The following is a 14,295-nucleotide window of genomic DNA, read 5'->3' as shown; positions in this document are numbered from 1 at the left end:
GTAATGGCTCTCACTTCGTGAGCCTTGACTTTCAAGTCTCATGTGGCTGTCTTGGCATTGAGTGAGCCTCTTGATCATACTTGTTAAAAATTTTAGGCATTCTTGGACATCAACAAGTCGGCCTTTTGGCAGAACACCACAGATTGTCGGCAGACCTCGACTTCCTTTGCGTCCTGTCTAGGTAGAGATTTGAGAGCCCTGACAAAGTACAGGACTCTCTGATTCTTGCCCAAGAATTTCTGCATACCCTTGATCTCAAAACTCTTGGGCCAGGGCCAGAAGGATTCTCGTTCTTGAAACATGGGTTTAGGGCATGACATTATGCCCTCCTAAAGCCCCACCAATAGTGCTTTGATGGCAGACTTCACTGTCTCTGCCATTACATGGAGCAGTTGGGAAAATAGCCTTCCTTGTCACATTCTTGGCGATGCGAATGAAGAGGCTCAATGTATCCGACTTCAAAATTTCAGGACATCCAGGTTCCAGGAAGGGGCGTCCTGCGGCTGAAGTACCTTAGCAGTCTCAGGACCTCAAGAGATCAGCAGAATCCTTGTTGTCGGCTAAGTCTAGACCTCTATGTCTGAAGACTGCCGACAGCACACCTATATCCTTTAATTGCTCGAGACTGCCAGCTTTTCCTTCTCCTAAGATGAAGCAGGAAGTCTGCTATCTACTTGGCACAGAGAATTGGTGAGTTGAGAAATCCACTTGCTTCTGTTCCTGAAATTGGCCACTTCAGATTGTTACCACACATTGGAGGGTCTCCTGGCGCCCGATGGCCACCCCGCCTGCTGCTTGAAAAACCCCTAGCTCTACGCCAACCGTGATAGTCTGAATGCAGTCAGACTTAGAGGCGGGAGGTTTTGTGGTACCTTTCCGAAGTGGGCTGCCTGGGCAGATCAAACTCTCAGGGCGGTGCTAAATCCATAGGAAGGCCATGACCTCTGTGAACCACTCTGCCGCTGGCCAAAGAGCGTCCAACATCATTCTAGTCCTTCGGTAGCTGAACCTGATGACCTCCCAGATCTTGGGAGGAAAGGCGTGAATCCATTCCCTTCCAGTCAGAGGAGGGCATCTACTGCTACTGCTCCTGGATCTGAATGCGGAAAACAGTATAGAGGAAGCCTCCACTTGTCCTGGGCGTGCGAAGAGGTCCACCGAGGGGCGACCACAGCCTCCACAGCTTCTGTTTGCACCTCCTCGTGAAGGGTCACTCGGTGACAGAAGTTGGCTGCTGCCCGACTGAGAAGGTCAGCGCGGACAGCTTCTCCCTCTGCCACGAACCTCGTAAGGATGCGTGATACCCAGGCCTGGGCCCAAAGCAGGATTTCCTTAACAGTACAAACGGGACCGGGAGCGAGTTCCTCCTGTTTCTTGAGGTATGCCAAGGCTGTGGTGTTGTCAAGTTTGCCTGTATCCTTTCGGCCTGAAACTGGCTCTCCCGAGAAGAATTTGCAAGGGCCTTAGAATCGCCCATTAACTCTTTGAGACTGATATATGTGCCAGGACAACTGTTCCCCTCTCCAGGTACCTGACACTTCCTCCCCTGATGTTGCTCCCCATCCTCCTGGGCGCGTCGGAGAAAACAACAATAGGTCGGGGCTCTGAAGGTGTGAAACCCCTTCTGCCAACCTCAAGGGGTCGAGCCACCACCTCCAGGTGATCCTTGGCAGCGGGAGGATCCTCAAGGTACCCTCTGATCCTCCTTGTCTATCAGTTTTCATAGAGGAGAAAGAGCTGGGCGGTCTGAATGCAGTCCTTCCCGGGAAACAAACTACTCCAGCGAGAAATGGTCCCAGCAAACTCATCCATTCCCTCACCGAGCATGTTCCTTCCCCAGGAAGGATGAAGGATTTTCTAAACGCATTGCTGCTGTCGTTCCTGGGGCGGAAAAGCGAAAAACCCGCTAGATCCATCTGAATCCCCAGATACACGATGGACTGCGTCCGAGATCAGATGGGACTTTCACGTTTACTAAGTCACAGGACCGATCAGCTCCAAAAGTCGATTTCAGGTCCTCCAGACACTTTGGCTGCTGAAGGCTCAAGATAGACCCAGAAATCCCGTCAGAGTAAAGGGAGATTCGTATGCCAATAAGTAGAGGCATCGCCACATTCTTCATAGTAATTCGTGAAGATCATAGGGGGTGTCTTAGCCCGAAGCAAGAGCTCTGAATTGGAACACCACGTCCCAGTACAAACCTCAGGTACTTCGACTGGGGATGTATGGGACGTGAAAGTAGAGCGTCCTGAAGGTCAAGCGAGACCATCAATCTCCTGAATGTAGTATAGAACAGACTGGGGCGTCTGCTTCGTGAACTTCTCCTTCACCATGAGCGGTTCAGTCTTACTTTGACATCTAGGACTGGTCTCCATCCTCCCGGCTGCCGAACTAGGAACAGTCGGTTGTAGAATCCTGGGAGTCCAGCTCCAAGACTTGCTCCACAGCTCTTTCTCAAGCATTTTGCACTATAGCTTGAAAAGGATCTGTTGCTTCTCTTGATGGTAGGAGGGCGAAAGATCCCTGGGCGATGTGCACAGAGGTGGCGTGTCGAGAAAGGGGATCTTGTATCCTCTCTCGATAACTTGGAGGGACCAGGTGTCCGCCCCTCTTGCTCTCCAGGCTCCCGCAAACGAAAGAAGCCTGGCTCCTACAGGTGTCTGGAGGCGCTGTAAGTCACTTCTTGCCCCTACATTTAGGCGGGGCTCTGCACTCTGGAAAACCTCGCTTCCTACGTGAGGGCGATCTGGGAAAAGCTCCTCCACGAAGGGCTTGGCTTCCTGGAGAGTCTGACCTGGCGACGGCGTCAAATGGACTGCCGGGCGTCTTGGCCAGTGGGCAAGAGGTCTTGGCGACCTTCTCCTTCAGCTGGCGGCAAGATCATGATCAAGGACTGGGGGAAGGAAATGGCTCAACAGCGGGGAGAACAGCAATTCTGCCTCTCGGCGGAGAAACTGACTGCCGTGAAGTTACAGTACAGGCCACCTCTTCTTCAGAGACCCGTACAAAGTGGGAAGCCAGTTCCTCCAGGCCATCCTGGCGGCCTTGTCCATGCAGTTCAACACGTGGACAAGCTCCCAGGCTTCGATCAGTGGGACTTCTAATCTTGACGTCTAGAGCCCCAAACAGCAGTTCAAAGAAATTGAAGGCGTCCATGGTTCAGAAACAGTCCCTTCAAATGGTGATCCGTCTCGGCATAGTCCACGACGCTGGCTGCAGACAGGAGGACCTTCTAGGCGCGTCGACCAAGCTAGCGAAGTCTGGGGCAGAAGGAACTCTTGGAGCCAGCGTCCTCTCGGTCTCATGCCACATACCTGCCTTGCCGCTCAGCTTAGGCCGGAGGCAGGGCAAAGAGAAATCTTGCCTTGGGTCTTCTTTTCCTCCATCAGGTGTTAACCTTCTTGAGCCTTCTTAAATGCGCCAGAGGCGAAGTCATCTTAACAAACCCCGGCACTCTCCTCGTCTTGGACGAAGCTAACTGTGAAGGAGGAGAGAGAGGAGCCGAGGGTTTGAACTTGTCGCCAAAAAAGTCCTTGAGAAGACCGGCTAACACCTGGTAGTCCATAGACGAGGAAGTAGGAGGCTGCTCAGGGTCTGCAGGCTCCAACTCAAGACTTTTCCCTCTTCAATAGGAGAAACCAGTCTCCCAAGACCCGGGAGAACGAAGAGGCGCTAACGTCCCAGCTGCGCGAATGGGATCTTCGCTTCCCGCGGTCTTTGATTACTCTGAAAGCGTCACGTCGAGCAACCAAAGAGGCGTCCTGATGGCGTCTGTGAAGCGTCCTGTCGAGCGTCCATCCGGCGTCCAGCCGAGCGTCCAGCCGAGCGTCAGCCGGCGTCAACCGGCGTCCTGCGACAGTGAGGCGTCCTGGCGAGCAGCTAGGGCGTCAGGATAGCGCTGCTGCGGGCGTCACGCTGCAGCCAAGCGTCACGATGGCAATCCAACGAGCGGTGAGCACGACCGGGGTAGGCAGGTGATGGCCGAGAAGACGAAGAGCGCAGGGAGGGTGACTTCCTGGACCTCTTGACAGGCAGCCTCGAGTCCTTGCGTCGACGACGCGGCTCTGCTTCCCTCTCAGCAAGGAGAGAAGCCAACTGACGCTGCATGTCCAGCAGAATCCTCTTGGACGGAGAGGTCTCCTTCTCGTGGGAAGAGCAGTCCTGTGAAGACAAGGGGCGAGGGGCCTTCTTCCTCTCACCGGGCTAAAACAGCTCTCTCCCTGGGCGACTGGGGCGCTCAAAAACTTCCTCCTCTGAAAGGCGATCTGGTCCTCTTCTGTGTGAAACAGTCAGTACTCAGAAGGCCAGCCTTGAGAAAGGGCGTGGCTCCTCTTCTCTGAAGCACTCTCTTAAGTGGGCGAGAGTCCTTCCGAGGTTCCACCCACTTGCGCGGGAGGGGGCGCCTCGGAGGCGAAGCAGTCCTTCCAGGACTCGTGCACTTGCGATCCTTGGCAACCTGGGAAGCGACAGCAGGTCCTGCGGGCGCCAGATCGGTGGAAGCCCCATAACCTCTTGCGGCTTTTCGACTTGCCTCTCCCTGGGTCCTGGGAGGTCTGACAGAGTCAGCCCTAGGCGTTATGGGGCTGATCTGGCGCCCCACTCCACTACACTAGAGGATCACTACACTTAACTGCACTTTGAAGAGAATTCACTTTGATTCCAGAGCACGGATGGTGTTCTGTCTCCGTCAGGGCCATACCTCCGCAGACACAACCTCAGGGGCCAGGCAATACCACAGGGTTAGGTGATACTACGTCTACAATAGGGTTATCAGGAGAGGAATTAATACCCTGACTCTTACTAGCACTCCTGGAGGAAGACCTCCTGATCCTATCATAGCTCAACTAACATTTTTTTTTATGAGCATCATACACCTTCAGCTTGCATCGGCAAAGTCTCACCTCCTTGCAGCGATCATTTATCAAGCAAACCTGCCCCCTTGTGCATACAGTGTGAGGATCTGCAGAGGCAGCCGGTGGCCTCACCTTACATATTCACACAACATATCTGACTAACGAACTGGTCAGTTGCATCACATCTGAAAACAATCAAAAGCAAATTCAAAACAGTCCACAAGCGTGTGCAATCACAATCAAGTCAAAAAAAAGAATACTTAAGTGGAAAATACGGGTTCATGAAATCAAAGGCAGTACTGAAAACAGATGTTGGCAGTACGGCGACAGAAAGAAAATCTGAATAGAAAATGGGAATGGTTCTGATACCCACTCCCAGCGGCGAGATGGTACTAACCACCTGGCCCCCCACTGCGTGTGCCACTTAAGATTTTAAATTGTCAGATTCGGAGAATACCATTATATATATCTGACAGGTAAGTCTCATGAACAAAATTACAATTAAATTCATTTCCTCTTAAAATTAATACAATATTGAACACATTTTCTCCTTTGCTTCAAAGAATAGCTGCACAGTATCACCTTCCTAATATGGCTATTTTTTATTTTGTTTTAGTTAATGGCATGAGTTTACCCAGTTTAAGCTACACAATAAGAATTATGATGCAATTTGCTCATTCACTTTCCCAGTACACGGTTTTCTTACTACTTTTCTGATATACTGTACTTTAATTCAGTAGTTCCTAACCCATGGCCACTATAGTTTTGTGAACTATTACTGTTATTACAGTGGATAAATATGATCACTGTCTCTTCTATAATTCACTGTACTGTACTTGTATTTTGCTGTATTCATATTTCTTGACATTCTTGCCATTTACTGATGTCATAAATTTATTAATTTATCTGCTCTTTAGAGAAGTAGTTTTCAGTGATATTAATATCACAATGATGATCCTTGCTACTGAGAGGTCTATAAGATGACATAAAACTTGATAAATTACAGTATTAGTAATATACAGTTTGAAAGGCAAGTCCACATTTTATGTTTACACAATTAGCACACAACCTTTAGAAATTATGAAAAAAGGAAATGTACAGAAAATAAATCCTTAACAGAATACAATTCCATTATTCCAGCAACTATTTGTTCGGCAAACTAGGTGGTATGGCTCTCATGTTCAAAAATCATTCCATCAAAAGCTGCCAGCCAGAACTTTTCCGACAACTTCTATGTTAAAAAATATCTAAAGATGCCTCCTATTGCTGAAATTAAGTGTTAAGTGTAAAAAAGCAATGTATTTCTACCATATTTAGTAAAAAATTAAATTAATTTTAAATTTCATAGCTATGGAGACATTTACAGCATTTCTCTTTTTGTCCCATACTTAGACCACAATCCCTATTGTATATTATGCTTTGACAGAGTAATAAGTGCTAAATATTTAAAGTCATATCCAATAGTACATCATATTAAATCACTCATACCCTATGCTGCAACAATGTTTACAAAATACTGTACAGTAGTATAATAAAATACATTGGCCTGAACTACATGTGAACATTTGACCCCTTTTATATGTTACTGTTCCTGTAAAGTTTGATTGCAGATTTTCTATGTATTCTGGAATTAACCTAGGCTATGTTATGCATCACAGCATTAGCCTAACACAATTTACAAGCACCAAAATATTGCATTAAGAAGTAAAAAACTAACATAGGCATATGAAACAACAAATCAAGAAAATAAGAACACATGAAAGTAATAATGAACAATCATATATAAACGTACAGAGCACATAACTTTTCAACCAAATGTATGAGTGGAATTGTGCTCCCTATCACATCTCTTCACTAGTAAAAATAAATCAAATACATATATATTATAAATAAAACAAAATAAAAATAACTAAAAAATAAAATGCTGTACTGTTAAATCCAGAATGTTCCATTTTAATCATCAAACATAGACTGTGGAATCGCAGGTGTGCAGGACCCTTCTCATGGGTGTGGGTTGAACTCTCTCTGCCCAAAACATTTTTCCCGTAAATCCAAGCAATTATTATATATATATATATATAGCCTTGCTACATTGGCTACTCTACCCAAAAAATTTGTCTCTGCCCAAATCTTGGGGGGGCTGCAGCTCCCCACCTCATACGTCTGTGTGTGGCATTGCATTATTCAAGTAAATAAACTTCATTGTAACTGAATATACACAAATGTTTACATAGGCTGTTCTTTCCTTGCACTACTGTCTGTACCATTTAACCACAAGTGTAACGGCATATTTACTATATATACTGATTTTTGTTTTCTGTAAAAGAAAAATATTGAGATGGCTATTTGTCTGTCTGTTCGCACTTTTTCTGTCTGCCCCCAGATCTTAAAAAGTACTGAGGCTAGAGGGCTGCAAATTAGTATGTTGGTCATCCACCCTCCAATCACCAAAACATACCAAATTGCAGCCCTGTAGCCTCAGTAGTTTTAATTTTATTTATGGTTAAAGTTGGCCATGATCGTACATCTGGCACCGCTATAGGTGTCAACAACACAGGCCACCACCAGGCCATGGTTGAAAGTTTCATGGGCTGCGGCTGAGAGTTTCATACAGCATTATACACTGTACAGAAAACTTGACTGAGGCGAAGAAACTTTGGGTCATTTTTTACTTGTTTAAAATCCATTACTGTATGTACAGGTATATCCAGTAAGAGAGAGTACTGATACAAGTAGGCTTGACTAATCTATAGCTGAGTGGACTGTGGATTTAGCTTTCATCTTCTCTGCATGTGTGGCCTATCAATGGTATCTCTCTCTCTCTCTCTCTCTCTCTCTAATGCAGTTGGTTTGTTCACAATGTCTGAGCCACACATATAACTGCTTTTAGATTAGACCATGTGTGATTTGATACTCAATGCCCTAAGCTTATTAATGAGCAAATGCAATATAAATATTGCATGTAACTGCTAGTTTGATTTTTTGACAAAATGCTGAAAATTCTAGTATCATAATCTGCCAGAAAGAAAATTGTGTCAGCAAAACTGAAGGTGACACTGCAGATGGCAGCCTCATGCAAACTAGGTTGAAAAATTTTTTGCATTCATGCAATATAATGTACCAATGTTTTTTAAATAATGAATTAAACAAGTTGATATATCATATTATGCTAATTTGAATGTTATCCTGAGATCTGAACATCCTAAATATTATAATGGTGGAATACTGTTTGAAGGTCACTTTCTGGTAGGACATTTTAGTGGTCCAGTCCCCAGTCAATACCATTACTCCCATACTAAAGTTTCTAACATTATGGTTCAATAAAAAACTATTAAAAATAATTCTCACACAGAAAATTACAGTATTATGACACTGACGACTGTTATTTTTTGCTACACAGCTGCAAAACTTTTATTATTTCCAGGATTCCCTATTGGCATATTCATAATACTGTTTTGGAGTCTCTGAAACTAACAAGCAAAAAGGACCATAAATAGAAAAAGGATATTCAAAAGTACAAAAAACCATTTAATGGTTTGCTGGCAATGATGAATATAAATTCATGTCATTTTTGAGATTTATTTCACAAATATGCATATATACTACATGAATGTATGCCACTTAAAATATGGTAAAAATATTGATAAATTTTTGTGTTATTGCCATGTTCTATACTTAAAAACTTTGTAAAATATAACAAGTTAAGAAAGGTTAGATACCACAGCTTTAATGGAACACTATTAGCTGAACAACTCTGATAAACTCAGATCCAAAACCTAATTCATTTAGGAGCAACAGATACAATATAATACTTCTGCACCATTTAAGTGAAGCACTTAAGGATAAAGTCATTAATGCTGTCAATTTTTCAGCAGGGTGCTCTTCTCTAGATATTTCAAAATAATGCAAATCCTGACTTGCAAGACTAATATATAAATCAGTCACTGAGACAAGGCTAGGTTGGGATACTGTACTTTCTGCCCTTTCATTCTGGCAACCTTGACAGGATACCTGTATCTGAAATAAGGAAAACTGCATGCCTTTCTTACTTCCACCACCCATGTCATGAATGAATTTATGAACTAATACAAGTTAAGAAATTTGGGCAATATGTCCCAATCCTAGGGCCATGGAGGCCATTCAGTGCCAAAATTATTACAAGTCCAGAAACATTACACAAGCAAGCATTAACTAAAAAAATTTCACTTGACTTGAGATTTAAACAATGCTCCAATATTCAATGTTGCCTTGATTGTAACTTATCTATAAATCTCAACAAAGGTCACTGTCACAGACACAATCTTCCTACCATTCATAAAATCAAGAAACCCTTCACAATTCACCATTACCCTGTAGTTCATTGTATGAAGAAAAATACCTTCAACCACTTGATGGCTTTTCTTCTTTTGGAATTGCTTCAAAGAAAGCCAAACCCAGCTCTTTGTTGAGACTTGCTTGCAAAAGATAACATGGATAACCTCTCTTCAAACAAGTCTTACATAAGTAAGTTGTGTGCTTTAGTATGGTAAGGATTTACAAACTCACAGATATACAATTACTTAACTAAATTTCCTTATACCTCACTATGATCGCAAATAATGTTTACATTAATAACCTAATAGTATCAAACTATACATATATTTTTCATATAAATCTATGTGATCACAGTGCTGTAATTGTATCTTCACTCCAAACTTTATCCCCTCAAAGGAAAGAAACAACAAGTGTAAAAATTAACATATAAAAAGTCTTCATTTCACTTTCCTTTTTCCTTTGATATGCAATGTACATATCTGCAAAAGCCCAGCTACAGGAACTCCTTATGAAACACATAACCTACTTTTATATGTAAATACACAATTCCTACAATTACTTACATCAAAGTTCACAATCTTTTGCAGAAAATGTTACAATTTCGATTTAGAAGTCTTGGAGATAGTGATGTATGGCTGCATGAGAGGATAGAGAGCCAGACTTTGCTTGAAGGCTGGAATGTCTGCAATGGTTTCACACTGAAAAGTAAAAAGAAAGGAATTTAAGTAAACTACTACATTATTACATCATTCAAAATTGTTCTTACTTGTAAACAATTTAAGCAGGCCACTGCGTTAATACAACTTTTAACCAAATAAATTAAAAATGTTAAAGGATGGGCTAAATTTCCTTCTAGGGTTTGTTTACAATATTTGACAATTATTTGTTGTACACTAGAAAATAACATAAAAAAACATGTTAAATATAAGCATTGCCCTGTATTCTCTGCATTCTGGGACTAGTTCAAGTGGGTTATCCATCTAATATCCTCGAGTCAGACAAATGTGACTAATTCAAAGACAAGATATAATTTCAATGTGATGCTCTTTTTGGAATGAGGAACACCAGAATCCAACAGCAGGTTTAAGCTGTTTTTTCACTTTTTGTTGTCAGTTCATACACAGTACCTGCTACAGGCTGAAGATGATGGGTTTTAAAGATAATAAATCACGAAAACCAGCATATTGATCTTGTTATTTTAAGTGTCTACTGTTTTGTGTTTCCTCCTTAGTTTTCAAAGGTCCCACTCTGTCAAAAGGTGCTCTGTGAGACCCACAGACTATTCATCATATATACAATAATAATGCAGACACATTCTGAAATTCATATGGCATACCCCATATTAACCCTTAAACGCCGAGCCTCTATTTACAAAAACGTCTCCCGTATGCCGCCGGCGTTCGGGAGTTAGCGCAGAAGCAGAAAAAGTTTTTTTTAAAAAATCACAGCACGCTTAGTTTTTAAGATTAAGAGTTCATTTTTGGCTTCTTTTTTTGTCATTGCCTGAAGTTTAGTATGCAACCATCAGAAATGAAAAAAAACATCATTATCATATATAAATATTGAAATATATGACAGCGCAAAAAAAATTTTTCATATATAATTTTATACAAATCGTGCTGTGAGCAAAACGGTTAAAGCTAACGGATTATTTTTTTTTTCTTTGTATTGTACACTAAATTGTGATGATTTTGGTATATAACAAATTGTAAAACGATCAAAGCAACACAGAGAAAATATTATCATGATATGATGCATGAATCCGTAACGCGCGGACGTAAAAAAATGTTTTCTTCAAAAATTCACCATAAATCGAAATATTGTGCTAGAGACTTCCCGTTTGTTGAAAAATGAAGCTAATTGATTGAATATTAGCTTACAATTGCAGTTTTCGACCATCTCGGTCAAGTTAAAGTTGACCGAAGGTCGAATTTTTTCTATTTATCGTAATTTATGAAAATATTTCAAAACTGATAAAAGCTACAACCATGAGTTATATTCTGTTGTATTCTACATGAAATTGCGCACATTTTCATATATAAAAGTTTATGTAACGACTAATATAAAACGGTGCAACCATTACGACAACGTGATTTAAAGAATTTCTGAGATGTTCGGCCGAGTTACCGCGCGGACGTAAGGAAAATGTTTTTTTAAAAATTCACCATAAATCGAAATATTGTGCTAGAGATTTCCAATTTATTGCAAAATAAAGGTAAATGATTGAATATTACTAGAATGTAAGAGTTTTAGCTTACAATTGCGTTTTTTCGACCATTTCGGTCGAGTTAAAGTTGACCGAAGGTTGAAATTTTGGCAGTTATCGTGATTTATGTGAAAATATTTCAAAAGTGATAAAAGCTACAACCATGAATTATTTTCTGTTGTATTCTACATGAAATTGTGCACATTTTCATATATAAAAGTTTATGTAACGACTAATGCAAAACTATGCAAACATTACGACAACGTGACGAAAGAATTTCTGAGATGTTTGGCCGAGTTACCGCGCGCAGACGTAAGGAAAGTTTTTTTTTTTTTCAGAAATTCACCATAAATCGAAATATTGTGCTAGAGACTTCCAGTTTGTTGCAAATGAATGTACATGATTGAATATTACTAGAATGTAAAAGTTTTAGCTTATAATTGCGTTTTTTTACCATTTTGGTCGAGTTAAAGTTGACCAAAGGTTGAAATTTTGGCAGTTATCGTGATTTATATGAAAATATTTCAAAACTGATAAAAGCTACAACCATGAGTTATTTTCTGTTGTATTCTACATGAAATTGCGCACATTTCCATATATAAAACTTTATGTAACGACTAATATAAAACGGTGCAAACATTACGACAACGTGATTTAAAGAATTTCTGGCGCCTGGACGTAAGGAAAACGTTTTTTTTCAAAAATTCATCATAAATCGAAATATTGTGCTAGAGACTTTCCAATTTGTTGCAAAATGAAGGTAAATGATTGAATATTACTAGAATGTAAGAGTTTTAGCTTACAATTGCGTTTTTTAACCATTTCGGTTGAGTCAAAGTTGACTGAAGGTTGAAATTTTGGCAGTTATCGAGATTTATATGAAAATATTTCCAAACTGATAAAAGCTACAACCATGGGTTGTATTTTGTTGTATTTTACATGAAATTGCGCACATTTTCATATATAAAACTTACGTAACGCTAATATAAAACAGTGCAAAAATTACGACAAAATGACGTAAGAATTTCTTAAATTTTCGGCCGAGTTACCGCGCGGACGTAAGGAAAATTTTTTTTTCCAAAAATTCACCATAAATCGAAATATTGTGCTAGAGACTTCCAATTTGTTGCAAAATGAAGGTAAATGATTGAATATTACTAGAATGTAAGAGTTTTAGCTTACAATTGCGTTTTTCAACCATTTCAGTTGAGTCAAAGTTGACCGAAGGTTGAAATTTTTTTTAGTCGACGTACGGTATGTCCACTTGGCACCCAACAGACAATTTTAGTCGACGTATGATACGTCCAGTAGGCATTTAAGGGTTGACTGTCAAATCCACACTGTCATGACACTCAGAGAATAGAAAAATCCTTAATTTTTTCTTAAAGTCTTGATATTTTCAGTCCTCCCAATATCGAGTGGGAGCTCATTGTACAGTCTTGGAGAGGGAAATTTAAAGTCCCTAAAACAGATTCAAATTGTGTCTTGGCTTGAATGACTTGAGACTATTTGTAACTATTGTTGTGTTGACTCCATCCATTGGTTATACAATACACAGCAAGTCTCAAATATTTTGGACACCCAAATTATTTGAAAGATGACTGACAGTAACCCAAACAACATTTTCATTTTTTTATATGAGCACTAAGAGACAAGCTGTAGTCTAATAGGATCTAAATTTATTTTAATGACTACATGTGCAGGGAGCCAACATATTTCAACATTTATACTGGCTTCAAATAATTTGTGAATTATAAATTCTACCTGTTCTTTCAGCTCTAATGAAGGGTAGTGAGAAGAAACTGGACTAAGTTCTTCATCATAAACAGTTTGATGATGATGATGATGATGAAATTAGTTTTGCCAGATCACTGAGCTGATTATCAGCTCTCACAGGGATGGCCCAAAGGACTTCTTTTTCCTTATATAATTTTTTTATATATATATTTTGTCAATCACATCACAATTTTAAAAAAGTTTATGACTGGAGTAATTGCAAATGTCGAAGTTTGACAAAATTTCACTGATCAATTATTTCCAAAGCTTGATAGCCATTGCTGATTATACTTTGGACATTCACGCAGCAAATGCTTTATTGTTACCATTACAGTACCTTAAACTCAGAGCATTCAGGAGCAGGGTTATGCAGATTATTTGTTAGGTGTCTGTGTGTTACACAAGAATGGCCTATTGTTCTAACAGTCATTCATTGCCTTGGGATGACTCAAAATATTAACAATAAGGAGCTAGTTAGGAATATTATTCCTTCATCCAAACCAGCTCATGAGCTAAACATGTTGCTATGATAGTTGGCTGTCTTCATCCATTCCTCTGAGTTAAAATTTCAGATCACTCAACCTCCTTTTTGGTGAATTTCTTCAGTGCCTCTTTATTCTCTGAATGGTCAATCGACAAGGGCATCACCTTCAGATCTCCTTTAGCATTGGACAGCAGTACTAGTGTGATACACCATTTGGCAACCTTGAACCATGGTGTAGTCTTCCCTTGACAGGTGGTAAAAGTCTTATTAAGTATCTTCCAGAAGAAGCCTGTCTAATACAGTATATATTCAAGCCTTACTGGGCACTTTACCAACCATACCACATTTTTCATTTTAGGACTTTCAAGACCTTAGCTATCTCATTACTGGCACTCAAGGCTTCTCAGTGTTGTTAGGATGTAAACATCACAACTTCAAGTTCCAAAAGCCCTCACACCAGCTTGTGTCTTACAGTAAATGTCAGCTTGTAATCTGGTTCTCCAACTTGATTCCAGGGACAGGCAAAGATAAGGCTTTTGTAATTATCACCTAGGTAGATAAGATGGACTAACTTTGGCTCATATCCTCCACCCAGAAGAATGAAAGCCTCTCAATCTCTTGCATGCCTGTTACATCTCCTGATTATCCTCTTGACAGTAAAG

The 14,295-nt window shown here is 40.8% G+C and overlaps 1 protein-coding gene across 1 annotated transcript in view; it reads right to left on the bottom strand.

Annotated features, from left to right (window-relative positions):
* Nucleotides 1-7,457: 7,457 nt before the first annotated feature.
* Ide (Insulin degrading metalloproteinase) overlaps nucleotides 7,458-14,295 on the bottom strand; it is a 38,046-nt gene continuing 31,208 nt past the window's right edge. The window contains exon 20 of the mRNA XM_067100209.1: nucleotides 7,458-9,865. Within this exon, the coding sequence (XP_066956310.1) occupies nucleotides 9,761-9,865 (105 nt within the window). The 3' untranslated portion in view covers nucleotides 7,458-9,760. The remainder of the gene's footprint in view (nucleotides 9,866-14,295) is intronic.

This window comes from Macrobrachium rosenbergii, chromosome 4 (assembly GCF_040412425.1).
Source record: "Macrobrachium rosenbergii isolate ZJJX-2024 chromosome 4, ASM4041242v1, whole genome shotgun sequence".
Classification (NCBI taxonomy): Eukaryota; Metazoa; Arthropoda; class Malacostraca; order Decapoda; family Palaemonidae; genus Macrobrachium; species Macrobrachium rosenbergii.
Note: the sequence above shows the minus strand (reverse complement) of the source record. Positions and strands in the feature narration are given on the sequence as shown.